The sequence below is a fragment of the Ovis canadensis genome, chromosome 3 (assembly GCF_042477335.2).
Source record: "Ovis canadensis isolate MfBH-ARS-UI-01 breed Bighorn chromosome 3, ARS-UI_OviCan_v2, whole genome shotgun sequence".
In the NCBI taxonomy this organism is placed as follows: Eukaryota; Metazoa; Chordata; class Mammalia; order Artiodactyla; family Bovidae; genus Ovis; species Ovis canadensis.
This window is the reverse complement of record NC_091247.1, coordinates 57,259,436-57,282,384: the sequence shown is the minus strand read 5'-3', so window position 1 is coordinate 57,282,384 and position 22,949 is coordinate 57,259,436. Positions and strand designations below refer to the sequence as shown.

The 22,949-nt window shown below is 46.4% G+C and overlaps 1 protein-coding gene across 3 annotated transcripts in view; it reads right to left on the bottom strand.

Annotated features, from left to right (window-relative positions):
- Positions 1 to 659: 659 nt before the first annotated feature.
- The window catches only part of TCF7L1 (transcription factor 7 like 1), a 192,051-nt gene continuing 169,761 nt past the window's right edge, over positions 660 to 22,949 (bottom strand). For 2 of the 3 annotated variants that reach the window (XM_069583113.1, XM_069583112.1), the window contains 8 exons: positions 9,044 to 9,176; positions 7,517 to 7,619; positions 7,123 to 7,206; positions 6,224 to 6,367; positions 5,375 to 5,534; positions 5,182 to 5,289; positions 3,755 to 3,833; positions 660 to 2,057 (listed from right to left, as the gene is read on the bottom strand). In XM_069583113.1, the coding sequence (XP_069439214.1) occupies positions 1,624 to 2,057; positions 3,755 to 3,833; positions 5,182 to 5,289; positions 5,375 to 5,534; positions 6,224 to 6,367; positions 7,123 to 7,206; positions 7,517 to 7,619; positions 9,044 to 9,176 (1,245 nt within the window). In that variant the 3' untranslated portion in view covers positions 660 to 1,623. Of the gene's footprint in view, positions 2,058 to 3,754; positions 3,834 to 5,145; positions 5,290 to 5,374; positions 5,535 to 6,223; positions 6,368 to 7,122; positions 7,207 to 7,516; positions 7,620 to 9,043; positions 9,177 to 22,949 lie in introns of all 3 variants that reach the window. The other variant, XM_069583114.1, reaches the window with a different exon arrangement.

Below are 22,949 nucleotides of genomic sequence, written 5' to 3'. Positions count from 1 at the left end.
CTCCACAGCAAGAGAGGGCACCGCACCGACAGGCTAGCACACCACAACTAGAGACTATCCCACACACAGTACCGAAGACCCAGCTCTGCCAAAAATAAATATATTATTAGCTAAATACTTGTTTAAAAAACATGAAATATCCAGAACAGACAAACACAGAGACAGAAAGTAGATTCATGATTGTCCAGGGCTGGAGGTGGTCGTGTGAGAAGGAGGAAGTAGAAGGTAAGTTCCCAAAAGTATGGGGTTTCTTTTTGAGGTAATGAAAATATTTTAATGTGATGATGGATACACAACTTCGAACACAAAATCACTGATGAATTGTATGAATTATATACCTCAGTAAAGCTGTACCACAAAAATGAATTCCAGTGCTCGGTACGTGCTAAGAAACCCAAGGACACCCCTTCCATCTTGGCAATTACAAGAAGACAAATGAAAATAAAAAGATTCATCCCTTTGGATCTCAGTTATCTATACTGACTGGTCTGTGCACATTCGAGGCTGAAAACGGGATTAGATTTTTCTAGTTCTGTCAGGCATGACTTACATCCCCTTCCAAAAGAGGCATTCCTCTTTTGCATTCTGTAAAAATCTTACACAGCCTTTGGTGTGAAGAAAGGGGCTTGAGTCAACAAAGGACTAAAATACTCAGCAAAGTCTTGCAACTGCAATTTTATTTTCTTTTGTGAAAATAAACAACTGGGAGTTTAAATTGCTCCAAAAAAACCCCATAAAAATGAAAAGAAATACACACAGAAGAAGCATGTGAGGTGACTGGGGAGGGAGGAGGGTCTCAGAGCTTTGGCAGATTGTGCTAGCACATTCCCGGGTGACAGGAGCCAGACCTGTCTGCCACTCCGGGGCTGTGAGGGGACATCTTGACTGGTAAGGGGATGGAACACAGGCTTCTTCGCTGAGGAAGTGGCAGGCACCTTGAGTCCCTTTAAATGCAGGGGAGAACCATTTTAGAGGACCTCTTCCTCCACAGAAAGCTGGAGGCTGGGGGGTGGGGGTGGTTTAGGGCCACTGAGGGAAAAGTGTGCTGGTGGAGACAAAGAGGCCAAGGTGTTTCTCACGTGGTGACAGCCTTACACTGGGCAGAGGACGAAGATGAAGGCATGAACCCACAGGAGAAAAACGTGGGCTAAGTCAAAGGGAATGTCAAGGAACGGGTTGTCGACGAAGAGGCTAGAAATGGCAACAAGGGCCAACGTGTAAGCTGGAATGAGGGGAGCCAGGAAGCAGGGGGTGGGGGCTGGATGTGTGAGAGGATGGGAAGAGGAGGGAGGGCAGAGAGTCCAGGAGGTAGAGAGAGGGGTGCCTTCTGCCCAGGTCCATCCACCACTGCACACACAGGAAGAATAACACACTACTTTTCAGTTCTCGTTTTCCTTTTTTTTTTTTTTTTTAAAGATTTTTGTTTGTTTGTTTTTTAAAAAAAGACTTAAGATCAGCTACTGGTTACATCTACAAACCGTAAAGTGCTGCTGTTACCAGTCACTTTACAGAACAGTCCAGAGTGGTCAAATATTGACCAATAAAGTTTCCTTTTTTTTTTCCTTCTGCATCCTTACTACTCGATGAGTCACGTGACAGCCTGCATAGGTCAAGGGGGGCAGCTTAGTGGGCAGACTTGGTGACCAAGGACAGAGGCTGGGCCTGGAGCACGGGGAGGGCCTGGTGGGCGTGGAGCGTGGCGGGGAAGGATGGGGGGGACGTCAGCAGAGCTGTGGGCACAGACCCCAAAGGGAGGGGCCGGGACAGGAGCGGGGGCTGGCTACCCATCTGGCCAGAAGAGGTGGCGGCAGCCTTTGATGACAGGAAGGCGGCTGAGTGGAGAGCCAGCTGGGCCCGGGTCTCTGGCTTGGTGGTGAGGGAGAGGGGCTGGGCTTGCTCCGAGTGGGTGGCGGCTGGGGCGGCCGGGGAGGCCAAGGCCGCGGAGGGGGTAGCTGGGGAGTCCAGCATGCTGCCGTGGGAGGAAGCTGGGCTGTCACAGGGCTTCTCGGGGGGCAGGTACTGGACACATGGCTTCTTGCTTTTGGAGGCCAGAGCACCTAGGGGGGTGGGGGTGGGGGGACACAAACAAGAAAGTCAGCCGCTAGGAACGCTGGGAAAGGCAGAAGTAGTACATAAGACCCGGGAAACAAGCATGCGTAAAGGGAGGGACATGAGGCCCTGAAATGACGCCTAAGACTTTCAGTACACCTAGAGCACAGAAAAGGGCCAATACCAAAATGCCAGAGACCCCGTTCAGTATCTGCCTGGAGGGAAAATAGCTGAGCTTATCAAATTATCGTGCTGTGCTGTGCTCAGTGATGTCTGCCTCCTTGCACCGCTATGGAGTGTAGCCCGTCAGGCTTTTCTGTCCCTGGAATTCTCCCCGCAAGAATAATGGAGTGGGTTGCCATTTCCTTCTCTAGCAAATTATCATCTTCCTGCCTAAATCTTATAATTTGGGGGATGGATCTCCATTCAGTTTGCTTTAAAATCTTTGGTTTATGATCCTCCTAGAGATAGTACAGTGCCTGCCACGCACCAATTCAACAGATTTTGTGCCATATACATAGTTAATTTATGTGTACTCCTATGGAGATAAATAAATTATAGAGATACTAGAAAGCTAGGAAAGGAAGTGAAAGGAAAGGCGATAAAAAGCACTTAGTGTGTGTGTCTGTGTTAGCTGCTCAGTCACGTCTCACTGTTCACAACCCTATGGACTGTAGCTCACCAGGCTCTTCTGTCCATGGGATTCTCCAGGCAAGAATACTGGAGTGAGTTGCCATTCCCTTCTCCAGGGATCTTCCCTACCCAGGGATTGAACCCAGGTCTCCTGCATTGCAGAAGGATTCTTTACCACCTGCGAAGCCCTTTAGATGGAACTAAACTAGTTCTACCCTTGTCCTGGAATGAGCGTGAGATGGGAGGTGTGACTGAAATACTGGCCAAGGAAGGGGCTAGTCTGTGCTGGGTGAGATTCTGATGTAAAAAGATATTTGTGGCACAGAAGGGCCTTCCTAATCCAAGCAAATGATTGTTTCTGATATTCGGCCAACCAAACATTGAAGGAAAACCTGAATCTACTGGATTCACTGAAAGGTGGTATGCCAGTCTCTAAGGGGCTGGGTTCCTAAGGGAATTTCAATGCTCATTTCAACAACATTCAGTTTTTACTTTTACTGCATTGATTTTAGAACCTAACCCTCAATAAGACGAAACTCAACTGAATTGAAGAGCACCTTTCGAGTGACAAAGCGCTGGACCAAACCCTCCCTCCATTTACCAAGCAGCATGACCAGGAAAGTCCTTTCACTTCTCTGAGCCTCTAAACTGATCATCTCCAGAAGGGGGGTAATAATAACACCCACCTGAGTATACCCAAGTGGTACTACTGGTTAAGAACCCTCCTGCCAATGCATGTAGACATAAGAGCAGCAGGTTCAATCCCTGGGTCAGGAAGAGCCCCTGGTGGAGGGCATGACAACCCATTCCAATATTCTTGCCTGGAGAATCCCCATGGACAGACAGGCCTGGTGGGATGCAATCCATAGTGTCGCAAAGAGTCGGACATGATGGAAGTGACTTAGCACGCATGCACAAGTGTACATGAGGCAGAGGCCTTGAAAATGGCAGCTATTAATATTAAAACACAGCGTTGACATGGTGTCCATCAGAGACCCACGCACAGGGTGCTGGCAGGCATAGCTGACACAGTGGGAAAAAGTAAAGACGCAGTTCCCTCCTGAAGACTCACCATCTGCCTCCTGGACTTGCTGCTGCTGGGACTGTGTCTGGGACAGCTGCTTTTCTCGCTTCCTCTTCTTTTTCTTACCCTGAAAGATATAGCCAAAGGAAAAGGTAATAACCAGGGACAGAATAACGGCTTTTCTGATGGATTCAGTTATGAAGTGGGGTTGACAGGATATTTTCTGTACCAGGCGCCCAGGTCCCATTCTGTGCAGCAGCCTCATGCGGAGACACAGTGAGCCTTTCTGGGGGGCCACCTCCCTCCCCTCAGCTCAGATAGGTCCTGACTTTCTTGGAAGGTCTCATTCTTTCCCTGCCCTGCAGGCTTAGTTTTCTATTTCTCTCTCTAGAACAGTGTCAGGTTCCTGATCTTTTTTGAGGCATCCCAGGTATCACTGAAAATCTCATGCAGCTGGAATTCCCTGGCAATTCAGTGGGTTAGGACTATATGCTTTCACTGTTGAAGGTATGGGCTCAGTTGGCACCAAAGAGGGGGGAAAAAAAAACTAACTCAGCTATGAAGACTTTTAGCACAAAAAGAGCAAGTAAGAACATACATACAGGGACTTCCTTGGCAGTTTAGGAGTTGAGAATCCACCTGCCAGTGGGTTTGATTCCTGGTCTGGGAAGATCATACATGCTGTGGGGCAGCTAAGCTCATGTGCCACAACCCCTGAGCCTGCATACTCTAGAGTCTGTGCTCCACAAGAGAAGCCACTGCAATGAGAAACCTTCCCACTGCAACTAAAGAGAAGCCCCCTGCATATCTCAAATAGAGAAAGTTCATGCAGCCCCACCAAAATTTTTTAAAAAAATAAAATAAAAAAACCTGTCCAGTTCCAGGGAGGTATCAGAAATGTAGGCAGTAGCTCATGGCATTGTGAGCCCCAGGTTGGGAACCCTTTGCTACAGACACCGATCATCAGAACTAGCACACAGCTGACACCACACCCTGAAGTATGGAATTAAAGGCTCAGTCCACTTCCAATTCCAGTTGGCTTTCCAGGTGGCGCTAGTGGTTAAGAACCTGCCCTTCAATGAAGGAGACAAGAAACACAGGTTTGATCCCCGGGTCCCGAAGATCCCCTGGAGGAGGAAATGGCAACCCACTCCAGTATTCTTGCCTGGAGAATCCCACAGACGGAGGAGCCTGGAGGGCTACAGTTCACAGGGTTGCAAAGAGTTGGACACAACTGAAGTGACTTAGCATGCATGGATGCCCCACTTGCAATGGGACAGGCACAAATTTAACTCTGTCCTCAGGACACCAAAACCATGTCCTTGTGGCCCTCCTGAGAATTAAAGTGTCTTCCTCATTTCTAGAGAAATACAGACTTCTCCCTGGCCTTAAGGGTCCTCTATCACTGGAGTCAGCTTCCTTCTCCCCCAAATCCTCACTTGGAGGCTGCCCCTGGTGTCTGAGTGGGCACGTACGTAGTTGTCCCGGGCTGACCAGGTCGGGTAGAGCTGTGAGTGAAGCTGCCGCTCCTTTCGGGCCAATTCGTAGTACTTGGCCTGTTCTTCTCGGGACAGGTTGTGCCACTGTAGAGAGAGGACCAGCGAGGAAAGAGTGTTGAGCATGGGGGACACTGAGCTGCACAGCCTGGAACACAGGGGCGGCCCTTACCTTCCTTCCCAGGATCTGGTTGATGGCTGCACTCTCCTTCAGGGTGCACTCAGCCACCACCTTGGCCCTCATCTCCTTCATATATAACATGAAGGCATTAAGAGGCTTCTTCACGTGGGGCTTCTTTTCTTCCTCTTTCTTCACTGTGACTGGTGATTTCCTGGGAAGGCACAAGGCTGTAGGTTAGCATTTGTCAGCTGTCATCTCCCAAGGAGGCTAAGGGCTGGCTGCCTCTGGGGAGGAGGGGATGAGCCACTTGGCAGCTAATGAGAGTTGCCCAGGGCTGCTTTCAGCACCTGAGCACCCAGTTCCTAGTCTCTGACTGACCTCCAGCCACATTCTAGGAGAGGACAACTTCCTGACAAAGGAGCTGTGCCCCTGACAAAGGTGGTGGGGGGAGCTGAGATGGGCTGGCCCCAGGTGAGAAAGAGGAGGGGGCAGAGCACTGTAGGTAGAAACAGAGCCGGGGCGGGTCTCCTTGGCCATGAGACTTTGACTTTCAGTGGACAAAGTGTGGGCCATGGTGCTGGACTCAGCTCTGACCCAAGTCAACCATGTGACTTTGAGAAAATTCCCCTTGCAATTTTCAAGTGTATGGGGGGACAGGGAAGGAAGCTAAAAGCTCTCTCAGTTTCTCTTTCAAAGTCCTGATTGTAGGGCTTCCCTTACTGCGAGAAAAGATGCATCGTGTCTCCGAGAGGATGGGAATTCCAGGGGTCAAAGGGAACAGTTTGCAAGGTGGGGAGGATGTGGCTGAAGAAGCCGTCAGCTGAAGGTCCTCAGGAAAAGAATCAATGGCAACTGCTACTCAGAGACTGGCCACCCGCCACCAGGCTGCCCACTACTCACGCGCTCACGGCTGGGCTCAGGCTAGGGGGCGCTGGTTCCTGCTTGACAATGGGGGAGACAATGGCGGGGTGGGGGATCCCTGAGGTGGGCAGACCAGGATGGGCCGGAGCCACCATGTGAGGGGAGAACCGACTGGAAACCAGGCTGCATACCAGGGGGAAACAAAAACAACAGAGGGATTCAGGCTAAGTGCTTGTCACTCTCAGAGGACATGGTGGAACCCAGCCTTGACGGCAGAGGCATATGAACATCTCTGCCATGGCAGAGTTGGAGCAAGAGAAGGCTATTGGCTGACCTTGAAAAGAACTCATTTTGGGAAACACCCAACAACCTCCCTTCCCCTACAAACGCACAGTGTTCCTATACTCGGTGCTGAAAGCAGGTGGGATGAAAAACAGAAGATGCAGGAGGTCGGAGGCCAGGTACACAGGGGAAAGGAAAGAAAGGTTATGCTGTGGGTTTTTTTTTTTTTTTTCATTGGTGGTATGATTGTCAGGTAGGTCAGCCCCTGAGATGGAAATCCTCTTTCATAGTTCCCTTCTCCTGACATCATTTCAGGAACAATTAATCTCCCAGCCTCTGGCTTCAGTCTGACATATTCAAAATGCTTCAGTGCCACCAAGCCCTGCCCAGCCCATAGGGAAACGTGCAGGAGGACTGACTGTGAGGGCTTTAAAATTCTCCTCTTAGAGAGGGAGATTGGGCAAGAGTGAGCAGAGCCTGTTGTTTCCATCCCACAACTAATCAGAGAGGCGGGGAGGAAAGGTGAGCACCTGCCTCTCTGCTTACTGCCAAGAGAAGGCTGCGTCATGTAACGGTCAGAAACGGCAGGGGAGCCAGCAGACAACCATTCCCTGCGCTGCCACTTCCCCGCTCACAGCCGCAGCCCCAGGACTCACCTGGACATCGAGGCATTCATTGCGAGGGCAGGGTAGGGGTGCCTGAAGCCACCGGGAGGAAGGGAGTACATGGGCTGTCCTTGCCTATAAGGGCCAGGAGTAAGGAAATCCGGTCAGGAAACTGGCTGAAATGGGAACATTCATAGGGATGGAGAAGGGGTTGGGAAGATAGGATGATAAGTAAAAGGCAATAAGTAGGAAGTGGAAATTGGGAAGATGCTGCCTGGGAAACTTGTTCTGATGCCCTGGGGAAGTTCTGGGCTTGGTGAGAGGGCTCCACTCTGGGGCTGGGGCAGGGGGCATCTGTATTTGGACCCCAAGGACAGGCTGGAGGTATAGGAGGCAGAGCTCAGTGTAAGGAAGGAGGGATAAGAAAGGCTGTAAGTTTCCTTACTGTGGGACGAGCCAGCTGAGGGGATGTGGGATTTGCCCAACAGCTCCGGGAGACAGTGGGTAATACGGAGACAGCTCGGATGGATGAGGGGGCCGGGGGATTCCTGCTTCCAAGGAAAAATGTGTCAGACAATTCCTTGACCCTACACCTTAAAGTCCATCAAACAGGAGGCTACCCTTTGTTCCCAGATGCTCTGGAGCTTGCAATGCCTTTTCTTTCACTGTTTCTGCCCTCAGTCACCAGTAACTTCCAACTGCTCATATTGGAGGTGTCCAAGACACAGGCAGGAAATCTTGGACTGAGAAACCCAAGATTATCTCCGGAGTCATCAGCTGGAAAAGCTTTTTCATTCGTGGAAAAATAAACTTCAGATTTCCGTGTAACAGGGAAGAACAATAGCTGATTCCACATTGGATCTGTTTTTCTTTGACTTTAACCTTTGCTCTTCATGCTCTTGTTACTATAATTGTTGAAAAGATGCTGTATATAAGCTGCAAGCATACATAATGGCCTGTCTCAGGGAACCTTGTCCCTCTGTTGGACAGTTAGACTAAAGTGACTTTGTTCAGCTCACAGGGAGACTGTTCTGACCTGGCCCACCTGTGACTGGCTGCAAGAAGAAATCAACACATCCCTGTCCTGATGCAGGCCAAGCCAGGAGATATTCTGCAAGACTTATGGCCTTTTTATTCTACTTCCCCCTCTCCCCCTCTGTTCTATAAAAGAAACTGGCATCCAGACTCTGATAAGATGGTTCTCTAGGACATTAGTCCGCTATCTTCTTGGATACCCAGCTTTCTGAATAAAGTTGTTATTCCTTGCCTCCCAATTACAGGCCTGTCATGTGGTGACCAGACTGAGCTTGGACTCGGTGACATCCGTTCCACATTTATCCTCTTTTATTATCTGTAACTTGTAATAGCTGTCTAAAGAGGGACTCCAAAAATGCTCTGAGCCACAGCAACTCTATGGGAATTTTATGAAAACGATGGCTCTCTCTGGGATGAACAGTGTGGGTGAGCAAGTAGAGAAAAAAGTCAACTCCGTCTCTTGCCTTGTATCTAAACTTATAAGTCTGTTAGGGGAAACACCCTGACTAAAACTGCCCACCCTGGCCAGGTACCATAGAAACCATTTGTGTGAGTAATTTTACGACAGGAGGTCCTGGCAAGGAACATGGAACTAACAAGCCACCACCAACCGGGAGAGTTTGGGAAAGGTCAAAATGAGACGCCATGTATCCTACCACTTCCCACCTGGCATCCATCTTGGCTGAGCAATGTGTGCACCACCAGGAAGGACCCTGAGTCAGAACAATTGGCCAAAGATAACTCAGAAACTAACCCCATCACCACAAAACCTGAGTCTGTGAGCCACATGGCAGAGCAGTCCTCCTGGGTTCCCTTATCACACTGTTCTCCACGCGGGTGCCCCTTCCCAATAAAGACTTGCTTTGTCAGCACGTGTGACTCCTCAGACAATTCTCTTCTGAGTCACCTGGGCCAGCCTGAGCAGCAGTCAACTCACCTGTCTTTGGATCGATCTCTGGGGAGAGGTGTGTGGGAGGGGAGCCGGGGGAGAAGTGGTCGTTGCTGTAGGTGATGAGGGGCGTCAGCGGATGCATGTGGTGCGGGTGCTGAACAACAGGAACTTTATTAGACTGAAAGACAGAGAGAAAAAGACTAGGGCCAGTTGCCAAGGAGATGGAGTACAGACGGACCTCAGATACTGCAGGTTTGCTTCCAGACTGCTACAGAAAAGTGAAACACACAATGATTTTGGTTTCCCAGTGCATATAAAAGTTACGCTTATACTATTCTATAGTGTTAAGTATGGGGAAGCCCTGGTGGCTCAGCAGTAAAGAATCTGCCTGCAGTGCAGGAGATGCGAGTTTGATCTCTGGGTTGGGAAGATCCCCTGGAGGAGGGAATGGCAACCCACTCCAGTATTCTTGCCTGGGAAATCCCATGGACAGAGGAGCCTGGTAGGCTACAGTCCATTAGGTCGCAGAGGTGGACACATCTGAGCACGTGCAATGTTAGCTGTGCAATGGCATTATGTCTAAGAAAAATACATTTGTTGTTGTTGCTCAGTCCCTCAGTCGTGTCTGACTCTTTGCAACCCCATGGACTGCAGCACACCAGGCTTCCCGGTCCTTCATCATCTCCCGGAGTTTGCTGAAACTCATGTCCATTGAGTCGGTGATGCCATCCAACTATTTCATTCTGTGTTGTTATATATTATTTATATATATATGTATATATATTTGCCTTTTTATACTGAGAACCTCATGAATAGTATGAAAAGGCAAAAAAACCCCATACATACTCTAATCAAAAACACTTTATTGTTAAAAGGTGCCATCAACTGAGCCATTAATGAGTTGTAATCTTTTTGCTACAGTGACATCAAAGATGACTGATCACAAGCCACCATAACAAATATAATAATAAGGAAAAAGTTGGAAATATTGCAAGAATTACCAAAATGTGACAAAGACACAAAGCGAGCAAAGGCTGTTGGAAAAAATGATGCCGATAGACTTGCTGGATAAACCTTTAATTCATAAAAAAAAAAAATGCAGTATCTGTGAAGCACAGGAAAGTAAAGTACAATAAAATGAGGTATGCCCGTAAAATCTGTGGTTATTTACTGAGTTGAATATGTGCCAGGTATTTTCCATGCAGCATCGCATTCAGCCCTTGTAGAGAACTTAAGAGAAAGTAGCAGCCTGTTTGCCCGTTGGAAGAAAAGCTATGACAAACCTAGAAAGTGTATTAATAAACAGAGACATCACTTTGCTGACAGTGGTCCGTCTAGTCAAAGCTATGGTTTTTCCAGTAGTCATGTATGGATATGAGAGTTGAAAGAGGGCTAAGCACTGAAGAATTGATGCTTTCGAACTGTGGTGCTTGAGAAGACTCTTGAGAGTTCCTTAGACTGCAAAGAGATCAAACCAGTCACCTAAATTAAATGAGTCCTGAATATTCATTGGAAGGACTGAAGCTCCAATACTTTGGCCACCTGATATGAAGAGCCAACTTGTTGGAAAAGACCCTGATGCTGGGAAAGACTGAGAGCAGGAGGAGAAGGGGATGACAGAGGATGAGATGGTTGGAAGGTATCACCGACTCAATGTACATGGATTAGAGCAAACTCAGGGAGATAGTGAAGGACAGGGAAACCTGGCGTGTTGCAGTCCATGGGGTCACAAAAAGGTGGGTAAGACTTCATGACTGAACAACAAATACAGCAGAAAAAGAATCAATAGAATTAGAGGAGGGATTACACCTAGCCTCCTACATACCCTTTTCAAAACAGCCCACCATCACTCACTTCATGTATACTGTGTGCTAAATGGTACAGACTGCAGAATTATGAACCATGCTCTGTGTAATCTCAGTGAATTTTGAAAGGCTCAACACACGCTTGCCAAATAAACTTCTTAGAAATAGTAGCTCATGGGTTCAAGTCTGAGACTGGGAACAGAGCTGTGAGAGAACTGTCACCACCAGGCCTCATATAACCACTTGTCATGTTCAAGGTTTACATTTACAGACACTACCAAGGGCACTTAGAAGTGTTCTCCCTGGAGCGTATCAAACACCCTGCTGACCTAATTATCACATTTCATTTTAAACACCACCAAATGTGAGGAGCACATTTTATGTAACTGTTAAGAAAGCAAAAACAAGGACATCCCTGGTGGTCCAGTGGCTAAGATTCCACGTTCCAATGCAGAAGGCCTAGGTTCGATCCCTGGTCAGGAAACTACATCCTACATACCACAACTAAAGATCCTGCATGCCATAAGTGAGACATGGTGCAGCTAAGTAAATAAAATAAACAAACACTAAATTAAGAAAAAAAAAAAAGAAAGTAAAAACTCAGGCATGTCACCAACACATCATGATTTCAGAAAAGTTAAAAAGGGGGGAAACCTGTGTGCCCTGGAATCAGTAAACTGAATTTTTAATTGTTTTAACCTAATCTCACTTAACAGTAAGGACTGTTATTACAAAAATGGCTAGCGTCCTTATTATAACCTACTAAAGGAGCTTTGATTATCTTGGTTTGAGGAATGAGGAAATAGAGCATGGAAAGATGAAGTGATGTAGCCTGAGTCACAGAGCTAGTAAGTCACAGAACTGGATTCACACCAGCCCTTTACAAACCAGGGTGTCTCCTCTTGCATCACCTGCCAATGCAACAGCCCAATCAAAACATCTGTCAGAGAAAGGACATATACTCATCTTTTTGGGTATTATTACCAAATGAGTTACAAGTGGAAGAGAGATGTCTTTAAAAAAGAGATCTGTAAAAAGGATGATAATTTGATGGCATCTCAGGAGAAGGAAATGGCAACCAACTCCAGTGTTCTTGCCTGGAGAATCCCAGGGACGGGGTAGCCTGATGGGCTGCCGTCTATGGGGTCGCACAGAGTCAGAAACGATTGAAGCGACTTAGCAACAGCAGCAGCAGCAGCAGCAGGGGCCAGAATTCTAAACTTCTGTCTTTTTGGTTGAATGTTTCATTTTGTAGATTCCATGAGCCCTTTTTGCCTTTTAGTTGGTGCCCCTTTGGTGCTCATCATGCAAGCTACGATACGTACATCTCCTAAGTATTCGTGCACTGACAGTAGTTTTGCTCTGTGTTCAGTAGGCTAAGCAGAGATGAGAGGCAGAGTCCTGGAGCAAGGCCCGGAACCCAGAAGCCCAGCTCCCAGACCTGCAGAACTGAGACCGAGATTTCAGACGTTCGTAACCACAACCACTAGGTGGCGCCGGTACACGGCTGGGCTGCTGGTACCTCCTCTTGGACAACTTCCTATCACCTCCCTTGGTGGGCTCCTTTGGCGTTGCATGTAGTTGCAGGTATATTCTAAAATTGTTTTCTTCTTCCTGTTTTCACCTGTTCCCTTACTGGCTTTTGAAGAGGTCTCCACGTACAAGAACACATTGCACAAATAAGAGTATTAAAAGATTATTTTAAGGTCAGATTTCCATTAATAGGATCCTGATGCAATCAATGAAACATTCAGGTTTCATGGAAGCAGCTTTGTTTGAAGGGCGATTTTAATTTTATTTACTTATTGTTAACTTTTTAAAAAGGTGTTTTTTTCCTTCCCAAGGCATAATTTAGCTTTGGGAGGTTCTTTTTAAAAAATTTATTTGGCTGTTTTAGGTCTTAGCTGTGGCATGCATGATCTTCAGTTGCGACATTCAAATTCTTACTAGAGCCACATGGGAACTAGTTCCCTGACCAGGCATAGACCCGGGGCCCTCTGCATTTGCAGCACAGGATCTTAGCCACTGGACCACCAGGGAAGTCAATAAAGGGCGATTTTTATATTATAAAAACCAATAGAATTATTACTAAGAGTGATAGTAAATGATAAAAGAAATACACAGAATGAATGTGTAATTTAAAAATTATAGTTTTAAAAAATCATGTAAATTCTATGATAAAAACATTGAAAAGACTAGCAGGCATTCCCTGATGGTCCAGTGGTTAGGACTCGGCACTTCACTGCCATGAACTTAAAAGATCAGTCCCTGGTTGGGGAACTATAATTCTGCAAGCTGCACACCACGGCCAAAAAGAGAAAAGAAAAATAGAAGCATACCAAAATGTAAACAGTAAGTATATTTGAATGGTGAGAGTCCAAATGATTTTGTTTTTCTTGTGTTTGCCAACTTTATTATCTATTAAAAATATACATATGATGAATGCAAATTTCCTAAGGAAAAAATACAAGCTATATTATAAAACATTTAGAAACCACAATCACACACACAATAAACCCAACAAACTCCCCACGCCCACAGGCACACGAGCATAACCCAGTACCTGTTATCATTTTGACATATTTCTTGTGCATCTGTTATTTACATCATTTATAGCCATCTTTTTTAAATGAAAAATTTCAGCTTTATTTAGATAGAACTGACAAACAAGACTGTAATATGTTTAATGTGTATTATATGATAACTGAATATAGGTGCACAGAGTCATCCTAAAATACTTAACGGTATTATGAAAGTAGGACTGGCCATGTGCTGTCTTCATCAGAAGCTGGCAAACAGCACTCAATGGGTGTCAGAGTTAAGCACAAAGCAGGGAAACACAAGTTATATTGGAAAATGCAGTCTCCTCACTTAAAACACTGTGAGTTATTACTGGTTCCCATTAGGTGGCATCATTGTCTAGAAAATGGATGGGAAGGTGGTGAGTTCACAGAAAAAAAGGAAGGTAGACTTTTCCTTATCAGGCTGGGAATATGCAGCCTCTGGAGATGATTAGCCAAACTTGTTCTCTTGGGTTCCCCTAGTGGTTCAATGGTAAAGAGTCCATCTGCCAGTGTAGAAGACATGGTTCGATCCCTAGCCCAGGAAGATTCCACGTGTCCCTAGCACCACAATCAACTGAGCCTGCTTTCTGCAGCCCATGCTCCACAGCAAGAAGCCTCCGCTTGCTGCAACTAGAGAAAGGCCGCGTTGCAGTGAAAACCCAGCACAGCCAGAAATAAATAACATACAAAATTATTTTTTAAAAGATCACTTCTTTAGGGCTGACTCAGAGAAAGCTCTCCTTGGAGGCTATCATCCCAAGAAAAGTTTCCCACTGATTTCTCTCCTTTGCTGTCCTCCAGGCACATGATGTTCGCAGCATGAAGCCAGGTTAAGTGTAGGGATGTGGAGAACCAGCGGACAGTTCCTGCTGTACAATACAGAGAGCACACACAAGCCAGGACACAGGTGTTCCCTGGGCAAGGAAACTAGCCAAGTCTAGCTTTCCTAGCAGAGCATCTCAGACCTACCTTGTGCTCGAATCCTTCCGTCCCATCACACAGACCCAACCCTTTCCCAACTCAGGTGTTCCTTGTCTATTCCCTGTTTCTAGGGTTGTTGTTCAGTCACTCAGTCGTGTCCGACTCTTTGCAACCTCGTGGACTATAGCCCACCAGGCTCCTCTGTCCATGGGATTTCCCAGGCAAGAATATTGGAGTGGGTTGCCATTTACTTCTCCAGGGCATCTTCTCAACCCAGGGATCGACCCTGTGTCTCTTGCACTGGCAGGCTGATTCTTTACTGCTGAGCCACCAGGGAAGCCCCTTTCTAGAGCTGGTCCAAGCCAAGGTTCTGGCAACTCCTGATCCCCAGGAAGAATGTATCCTCCCTTCTACTGTTCATGACTTTCTTCCAAGCTCTAAGTAAAGCCAATGCTCCACCACAGACGAACCAGCCACCTTTTCAAAAGCTGCTTCTCTCAGTAACTGCTTTGCATTCAGGCGTGTTCAGTTGCTCAGTCGTATCTGACTTTTTGCGACCCTATGGACTTTAGCCCACCAGGCTCCTTTGTCCATGTCATTTTCCAAGGAAGAATACTGGAGTGGGTTGCCATTTCCTCCTCCAGGGGATCTTCCTGATCCAGGGATCGAACCCACATCTCCTGCATCTCCCACATTGCGAGCAGATTCTTTACCACTGAACCACTGGGGAAGCCAGTGGTTTGAGGCCTTTGCAAAGCCTCCTGCGTCCTAGGCTTCATTCACTATCCCCCTTTCTTCCGGATCTGAATTTCAGAGATCAGAAAGATAAGGCTTTTCAGGTCAGGCAAAGGGGAGCCTGAATTGTGGTATCCAAGTTCTGCAAAGCAGACATAGGCCAGTCAACAGGCTGCCCAGCAGAGATCCTCAGAGTTGCACTGGGTCACGAACTGTAACTGATTTTATATATTTAAAAAATATGCTCTACCCACAATCCATTGTCTGTTAACTGCTTAAGGGAATTTTCTCTTAAAATTGCTCTCAAGAGACTATGCTTAAATGCAAAACTTCAGGGGAAAAGGAAGTTGGTTTGTTCCTAAAGTACCAGTCCAGGATTTTCCTGGTGGTCCAGTAGCTAGGATTTCCAGCTTCCACTGCAGGGGGCATGGGTTAGATCCCTGGTCAGGGAACTAGGATCCCACAAGCCACACAGCACAGCCAAAAAAAAACCCCAAAAAAGTACCAGTATACTCATAGTGGTGGATTAACATATAATAGAAGCAATGGCAAATAGGAACCAATGAAAATTGAGGGGGAAAATTCTAAGTAAACATACCCACCACTCTCTAACAAATACTACTTAAAAGGAAAAATATAAGTTCTTTGCTAATTCTGTCATTGTATCCTATTAAAGAAAGGAAATTTGCATGTATGGCTTCTATACAGAATTTTCCTGGCAATTCACACATTGATTTATTGGGTAATTGTCTGTGAAGACTGTCTACACAGCAGGCACTGAGTTGCGTAGCCAAAGGGCTGGAGGCCAACAGCAGAAATGGAAAGAACCTGGGTCTTGATGGCATGGCTTGCTTGTTGAACTAACTGGCCTGGCAGAAAACATGACTCACAACAAGTATTCATGCTGTATCTATGACGTGCCACTCACTGTTCTAGGTCTTGTGAATGCACTAGAGAATTTGTCTATCTAGACAATAATCCAAAAAAATAAGTACCTAAAATACTAGATAGCGATAAATTTTTCTAAGGAGAAAAATCAAGTCAGGGATGGCAGATAAGATGCAAGGAGGGGGACTTCCCTGGTGGTCCAGGGACTAAGACTGTGCTCCCAATGCAGGGGACAATGTGTTCAATCCCTGATCAAGGAACTAGATCCCACATGCCATAATTAAAGATCTTGCATGCTACAATGAAGACTGAAGATCCTGTGTGCTGCAACTAAGACCTGGAACAGCCAAAATAAGTATTAAAAAAAAAAAGAGGCAAGGCAAATGTAGGTTATAAGTTACAGAGGCCAACCAGGGAAAGCCTCAATGAGAAAATGTCTTCTGTTTGATTTTTATTTGACTGCACAGGATCTCAGCTGTGGCACGTGGGATCTGTGACTGCAGCATGTGTGATCTAGTTATCTGACCAAGGATCAAACTCAGGCCCCCTGCACTGGGAGAGCAGAGTCTTAGCCACTGGACCAGCAGGGAAGTCCTCAAAAAATGACTCTTGAGTGAATTTATGAGAGCAGCAGAAATGAGATGTGTGGGCAGGAGAGGGAAGGGCGTTTGGGCGGAAGGCACCCAGAGTGTAGTGGTTCCCAGGTGGACAGGAAGACAGGTGTGTTTGAGCAACTCCATGGAAGACAGTGGACTGGGGCACAGGGAAGAAAACAAGGAGATGAAGGTCTGTCTTAATGTACTAACACATACATTTAGAACTTCTCAAGCAGGTGGCAAGTAGTGCGCTGCAGGCTGGAAAAGAGGTGAGCATAAATACAGGATCTCTGGATGGCAGCAGCAGAGAGAAAATGCTTTGGGGAATTAGAATGTGCTTCAGATCCTTCTTGGAAACAGTGGCACATTTCTGAGGACTTTGCAAATTGGACTGGGCACAAAATTCTTGGGTTAAAAAACTTTCCTTATCAAAACTTATCTATGGCTTGCTGGCAATAAGGCAGCAAAAGAGAACCCTGCGTTTACCTTTATTTTTCTTCCTTTGATACTGGCTTTTCGCCCTGCTGCCTAGATGAAAGTGAAAGTGTTAATTGCTCAGTCATGTCTGACTCTATGTGACCCCATGAACTATCTCCTCCAGTCTCTGCTCGTGGAATTCTCCAGGCAACAATACTAGAGTGGGTTACCATTTTCTTCCCCAGGGGATCTTCCCAACCCAGGGATTGAACTCAGCTCTCCTGCACTGCAGGCAGATTCTTTACCATCTGAGCCACCAAGGAAGCCCTGCATAGAAGCGTATAAGGGGAAAAAAATCAAACCCTTACAATTCTGATTCTTGCCAGGATGTGTCTAAGTTCATATAAATTTTCATTTACTTTGTAGAATTCAGGTGAGCACTTTTAAGCTAGACACTTGAGTTTTTATTTATTTATTTTTAGGCTGTGCTGTGCAGCATCTTAGTTCCCCAACCAGGAATCGAACCCATCCCCTTGCAATGGAATTGAGGAGTCTTAACCACTGGACTGCCAGGGAAGTCCCTAGTCTTTCCTTTGAAAGCCCAGCTTTGCTTTCTTCTCTTCTTGCCTGCTGTTTTAGCTGGCTGTGGTCTCCTCTTAAGGAACACTATTTGTAGGCTGTTTTTCAGTTGTCTCCTCGATCTTTTTCTTTTGTGTCATCACTGCACAGACTTGACACAGTGTCCAGTTTGCTCTACACTAAGAGTAATGAACTGGGAAATATGAGTTGTTTAGTTGCTAACTCATATCTGACTCTGTGACCCCATGGACTATAACCTGCCAGGCTCCTCTGTCCATGGGATTTCCCAGACAAGATTACTGCAGTGGTTTGTCCTCTTCTTCTCTAGGGGATCTTCCCGACCCAGGGACTGAACCCACATCTCCTGAATTGGTAGGTGGATTCTTTACTACCAAGACACCAGGGAAGCCTGGGAGATACGAATAAGGCTTCCCCCAAGCTAAATTCCAGCAGCAGAAACTAATAAAAGAATGATGGCGGTAGATAATTACCAAGGCATGCCATGAATTTTGGGTGCAAATTTAATAAGAAACAGGGCATTTATGCAGCTTCCAAGCTGCATACAGCTTCTGCCTACAGAGCGACTTATTAAGTACAAAAGGAAAGAATAACCTCAAAGAGAAAACACATGTCAAACATCATCTTAATTAAATGATCCAAGCCAACATCACCGACATTGGGACAAATGGATATCACAGACCTGCCTCCCAATGTGAGGCACTGAGAGGGACACCTGAATGCGGTCGTGTTCTTGCTAAAACACAACCGGAATCTACCCACGAGGAAATCTCACGATACACCCAGATGGAGGGATGTTCCATAAAATAGTTAGTCTGTACTACGTCAAGGCTGTATATTGTCACCCTGCTTATTTAACTTAAATGCAGAGTACATCATGAGAAATGCTGGGCTGGAAGAAGCACAAGCTGGAATCAAGATTGCCGGGAGAAATATCAATAACCTCAGATATGTAGATGACACCACCATTATGGCAGAAAGTGAACAGGAACAGAAGAGCCTCTTGATGAAAGTGAAAGAGGAGAGTGAAAAAGCTAGCTTAAAACCCAACATTCAAACAAACAAAGATCATGACATCTGCTCCTATCACTTCATGGCAAGTAGATCGGGAAACAGTGGAAAACAGTGACAGACTATTTTCTTGGGCTCTAAAATCACCGCAGATGGTGACTGAATCCGTGAAATTAAAAGATGCTTGTTCCTTGGAAGAAAAGCTATGACCAACTTAGACAACATATTAAAAAGCAGAGACATTACTTTGCCAACACAAGTCTGTCTAGACAAAGCTATGGTTTTTCAAGTAGTCATGTATGTATGTGAGAGTTGGACTATAAAGAAAGCTGAGCGCCGAAGAATTGATGCTTTTGAACTGTGGTGTTGGAGAAGACTCTGGAGAGTCCCTTAGACAGCAGGGAGATCCAACCAGTCCATCCTAAAGGAAATCAGTCCTGAGTATTCATGGGAAGGACTGATGCTGAAGCTGAAACTCCAATACTTTGGCCATCTGATGCGAAGAACTGACTCATTGGAAAAGACCCTGATGCTGGGAAAGGTTGAAGGCAGGAAGAGAAGGGGATGACAGAGGATGAGATGGTTGGATGGCATCACCAACTCAATGGATATGAGTTTGAGCAAGCTCTGGGAGTTGGTGATGGACAGGGAAGCCTGGCATGCTGCCATCCATGGGGTGGCAAAGTCCACTCAGTCGTGACTGAACTGAACTGAGAGGTGGTGGTGGTGGTGATAATAGTAGCAAGCTAGCAGTTATTGAGGCTTATTTTGTGCAAGGCACAATTTTAAACTCATTACAATGCATGGGCTCACTTTCACATAACTCTGAGGTCAAATGCTCTTCTAATACCTATTTTATAGATGAGGAAACCAAAGCAAAGAGAGATGAGGTAATTTCCTGAAGCTTCACAAGTAGGAAGAGGCAGAGCTGGGATTCAAACCCACTTTATTACACAAACTTCGACACACATCATTCTCCCTGGGCATTTCAGGTTTGGCTCATATTCACACACACGTGTATCTCAGATAACAGAATGAGAGCTCTGGCTTGAAAATGGAAAACGGTGGTCTCCTTCCATTTTCTAGAATGTTAAGTAAGGTTTTCTCCCATGTTTTCTTTAAGCTTTTGAGGCCTGTTTTTCTGCTTTTCTGTATGAGAGTACAGAGTATGATAATATACAACTTCCTAGAAAAGTATCTATTTTTCCATCTACAATGTAATGTATCCACTATTCATGGTTTTCCACTCTCAGACATAACATGAGCCCCTGCTCCACCAGCTGTGCTGAGATGTCTCTCAGTGACTGCAGGCTTGTCTGGCAGTGGATGCTATGGGTAGAGAACCTTATGGAGAGTTTAGGGATTTCATGTATTTTTATGTCACTTACACTGAGATAATAAGTGAGGATGAGTAGTTGATTTATTTGAGGAAAAGGGTCTAAAAAAATGGAATCATAGAGAGGGCAAAAAAAATTTGGTAATGTATATTAATACAGCTAGAGTCTTTCTAATACTCATGAATGGATGAGAGAGTTGGACCGTAAAGAAGACAGTGCCGAAGAACTGACATTTTCAAACTGTGGTTGGAGAAGACTCTTCAGAGTCCCCTGGACTGCAAGGAGATCCAACCAGACAAACCTAAAGGAAATCAATCCTGAATATTCACTGGAAAGACTGATGCTGAAGCTGAAGCTTCTATACTTTGGCCACCTGATGCAAAGAGCCGACTCATTGGAAAAGACCCTGATATTGGAAAAGACTGAAGGCAAGAGGAAAAGGGAGTAACAGTGAATGAGATGGTTGGATGGCATCACTGATTTCAATGGACATGAATTTGAGCAAACTCAGGGAGATAGTGATGGACAGAGAAGCCTGGTGCACTGCAGTTCATGGGGTCACAGAGTTGGACACGACGTAGTGACTGAACAACAACAATTAATACAATCTCCTGGGGCCAAAAGGAGAAGGCAATGGCACCCCACTCCAGTACTCTTGCCTGGAAAATCCCATGGATGGAGGAGCCTGGTAGGCTGCAGTCCATGGGGTCGCTAAGAGTCAGACACGACTGAGCGACTTCACTTTCAAGCATTGGAGAAGGAAATGGCAACCCACTCCAGTGTTCTTGCCTGGAGAATCCCAGGGACGGGGGAGGCTGGTGGGCTGCCATCTATGGGGTTGCAGAGAGTCAGACATGACTGAAGTGATTTAGCAGCAGCAGCAGCAGGTGGGGCCAACAAAAGAACTATAGGAAGCAGAGGATTGAGAAAAGGTGGGCAAATGAGTGCTGGTAGGTATTAGATGGCAAACAGCTCAGGAATGGAGGTGGAAGGTCTAGCTCTTGTGTGAAGTTGGGTGGTGAATATTAGAAGGGAAATATAGGAGGAAGAGGAGGGCTGGTGGCAGGCTTTTTGTTTTATTTTTCAGAGCTGGGTCAGTCTGTGCAGTAGGCGGGATGGCAAACTCAAAGAGTCTATGTGCTTGTTTTAAAAATAATTCACCTCCTCTGAATGCAGATGGAGATTTTTGAAGATATACAGACAGGATGTGAAGGATGCTGGATGGGTGGGGGGCATGAGCAAGGATTTGAAACAGTGAAAGAGGGCTTCCCTGGTGGCTCAGTGCTAAAGAATCCACCAGCTAGCGCAGGAGACTTGAGTTCAATTCCAGGTCCGGGAAGATTCCACATGCCTTGGAGCAACTAAGTCTCTGTGCCACAACTCCGGAGCCTGCGCTCTAGAGCTCAGAAGCTGCAACTACTGAAGCCCGAATGCTCCGAGAGCCTGTGCTCTGCAGCGAGAGAGCCTGAACACTACCGCTGAAGAGTCGCCCCTGCTCGTTGCAACTGGAGAAAAGCCCATGCAGCAGTGAAGCCCCAGTACCGAAAAACAAATAAAGTGAAAAAAAAAAAAAAAAGAAAGAAATCAAGACAGATGGCTGTGCTGGGAGGGAACAAGCCAGTTTTGTGGTGGTGATGGGGGTCGTTGGGATGCCCAGTCCTCGACTGGCCACTAGTGGGCGCTTGCACCTTGTACTTGGCCATCAGCAGTTGTCTTGGAATCTAGAGGGTCACAGGCAACTTCCAGGCCTGTCCCACCTCCCAGTGGGGCGTGTTCTTTAGGCTGCTCAGGTCTTGGTGACGGGTCACGGAACCTCTCAGGGCAGCCTCTTCTGGATCGCTGTGACAGTCACCTGAGAACTACACAGTCTGTAAACTACCCAGGGCTCAGACCCTGGAAGTTGGTCTCACGATTATTGGAAATCATACAAGCTCACCGTGCCAGGACTTATCTCTCTAGGGATACCTTCCTTCTCCTCAACTAGATTCTAAATTCTTTTTTAAGCTTTTTAAAAAAATTATTAGTTTTTACTGATGTATACTTGATAGGTGTGCTGTGTGCTCGGTTGCTCAGTCATGTCTGATTCTTTGAAACCCCATGGACTGTAGCCTGCCAGATGCCTCTGACCATGGGATTTCCTAAGCAAGAACACTGGAGTGGGTTGCCATTTCCTCCTCCAGGGGATCTTCCTGACCCAGGGATCGAACACACATCTCTTGTATCTCCTGCACTGGATTCTAAGCTTTTAATGAAAAAAGACTGTCAGGAGATCTTAAAATACGAAGAGATGAAATATGAATGAGATGAAATTCTACATCTGGGATTTGCCTGCAAACAACCCAGCGTGGTGGAAGGGGGAGCGTGAGTGAGGAAAACCATTGAAATTTTACAGAATTAAGTTTTAGAAGCATCCTATGTTCCCAGGTCTCCCTTCTACCTGTGTGCTCTGTGTTTCTGAGACTCACTGCAGTGGAACAACACTAGTCAGCTTATGGGGCATGTGGGTTGCTCCAAGCTTCTAAGAAAGCCCAGGAAAGAGGGATACAGGGTCCTAGCTGGGAGCACCTCCTATCCCATCAATTTCAGTCTGTTGCAAGCCCTAAGGTGAGGAGACAGATCCCATTGCACCTCCTCCCAGGACCCTCCAGACCCTCCAGACCCTCCTTTGTGACCCTGTTGCCTCGGACATTGGTAGAAAGACGTTGGTTGCCCCTGGGGATTTTTGTTTGCATATATTTTAATTAATTCTTTCCTATAACATCACGTACAGAAAAGCGTCTTCAACTGTTGCTGTGCAGCTCCAAAGAGGAAATGAGGGCTGTGAACCGAGCTCTAGCGGGAGAGAGAGAACTGGACTGCCAAGGTGGAGGGGCGGCAGAGGAGGACCAATACAAGCCAGGGGCAGGGCTGGCATTTCTGATCACATGACATCCTGGGTGGTGTGTGAGTGTGCCGAGGTGGTAGTGGTAGGGACATGCAAAGCCAACACTCTAATTGCTGCACTCCTGACCGTCTGGCTCACACACCTGGGGCAACGCTGCTAGACCTTCGGGAAGGTGGAGGCAGTGATATGGGACAAG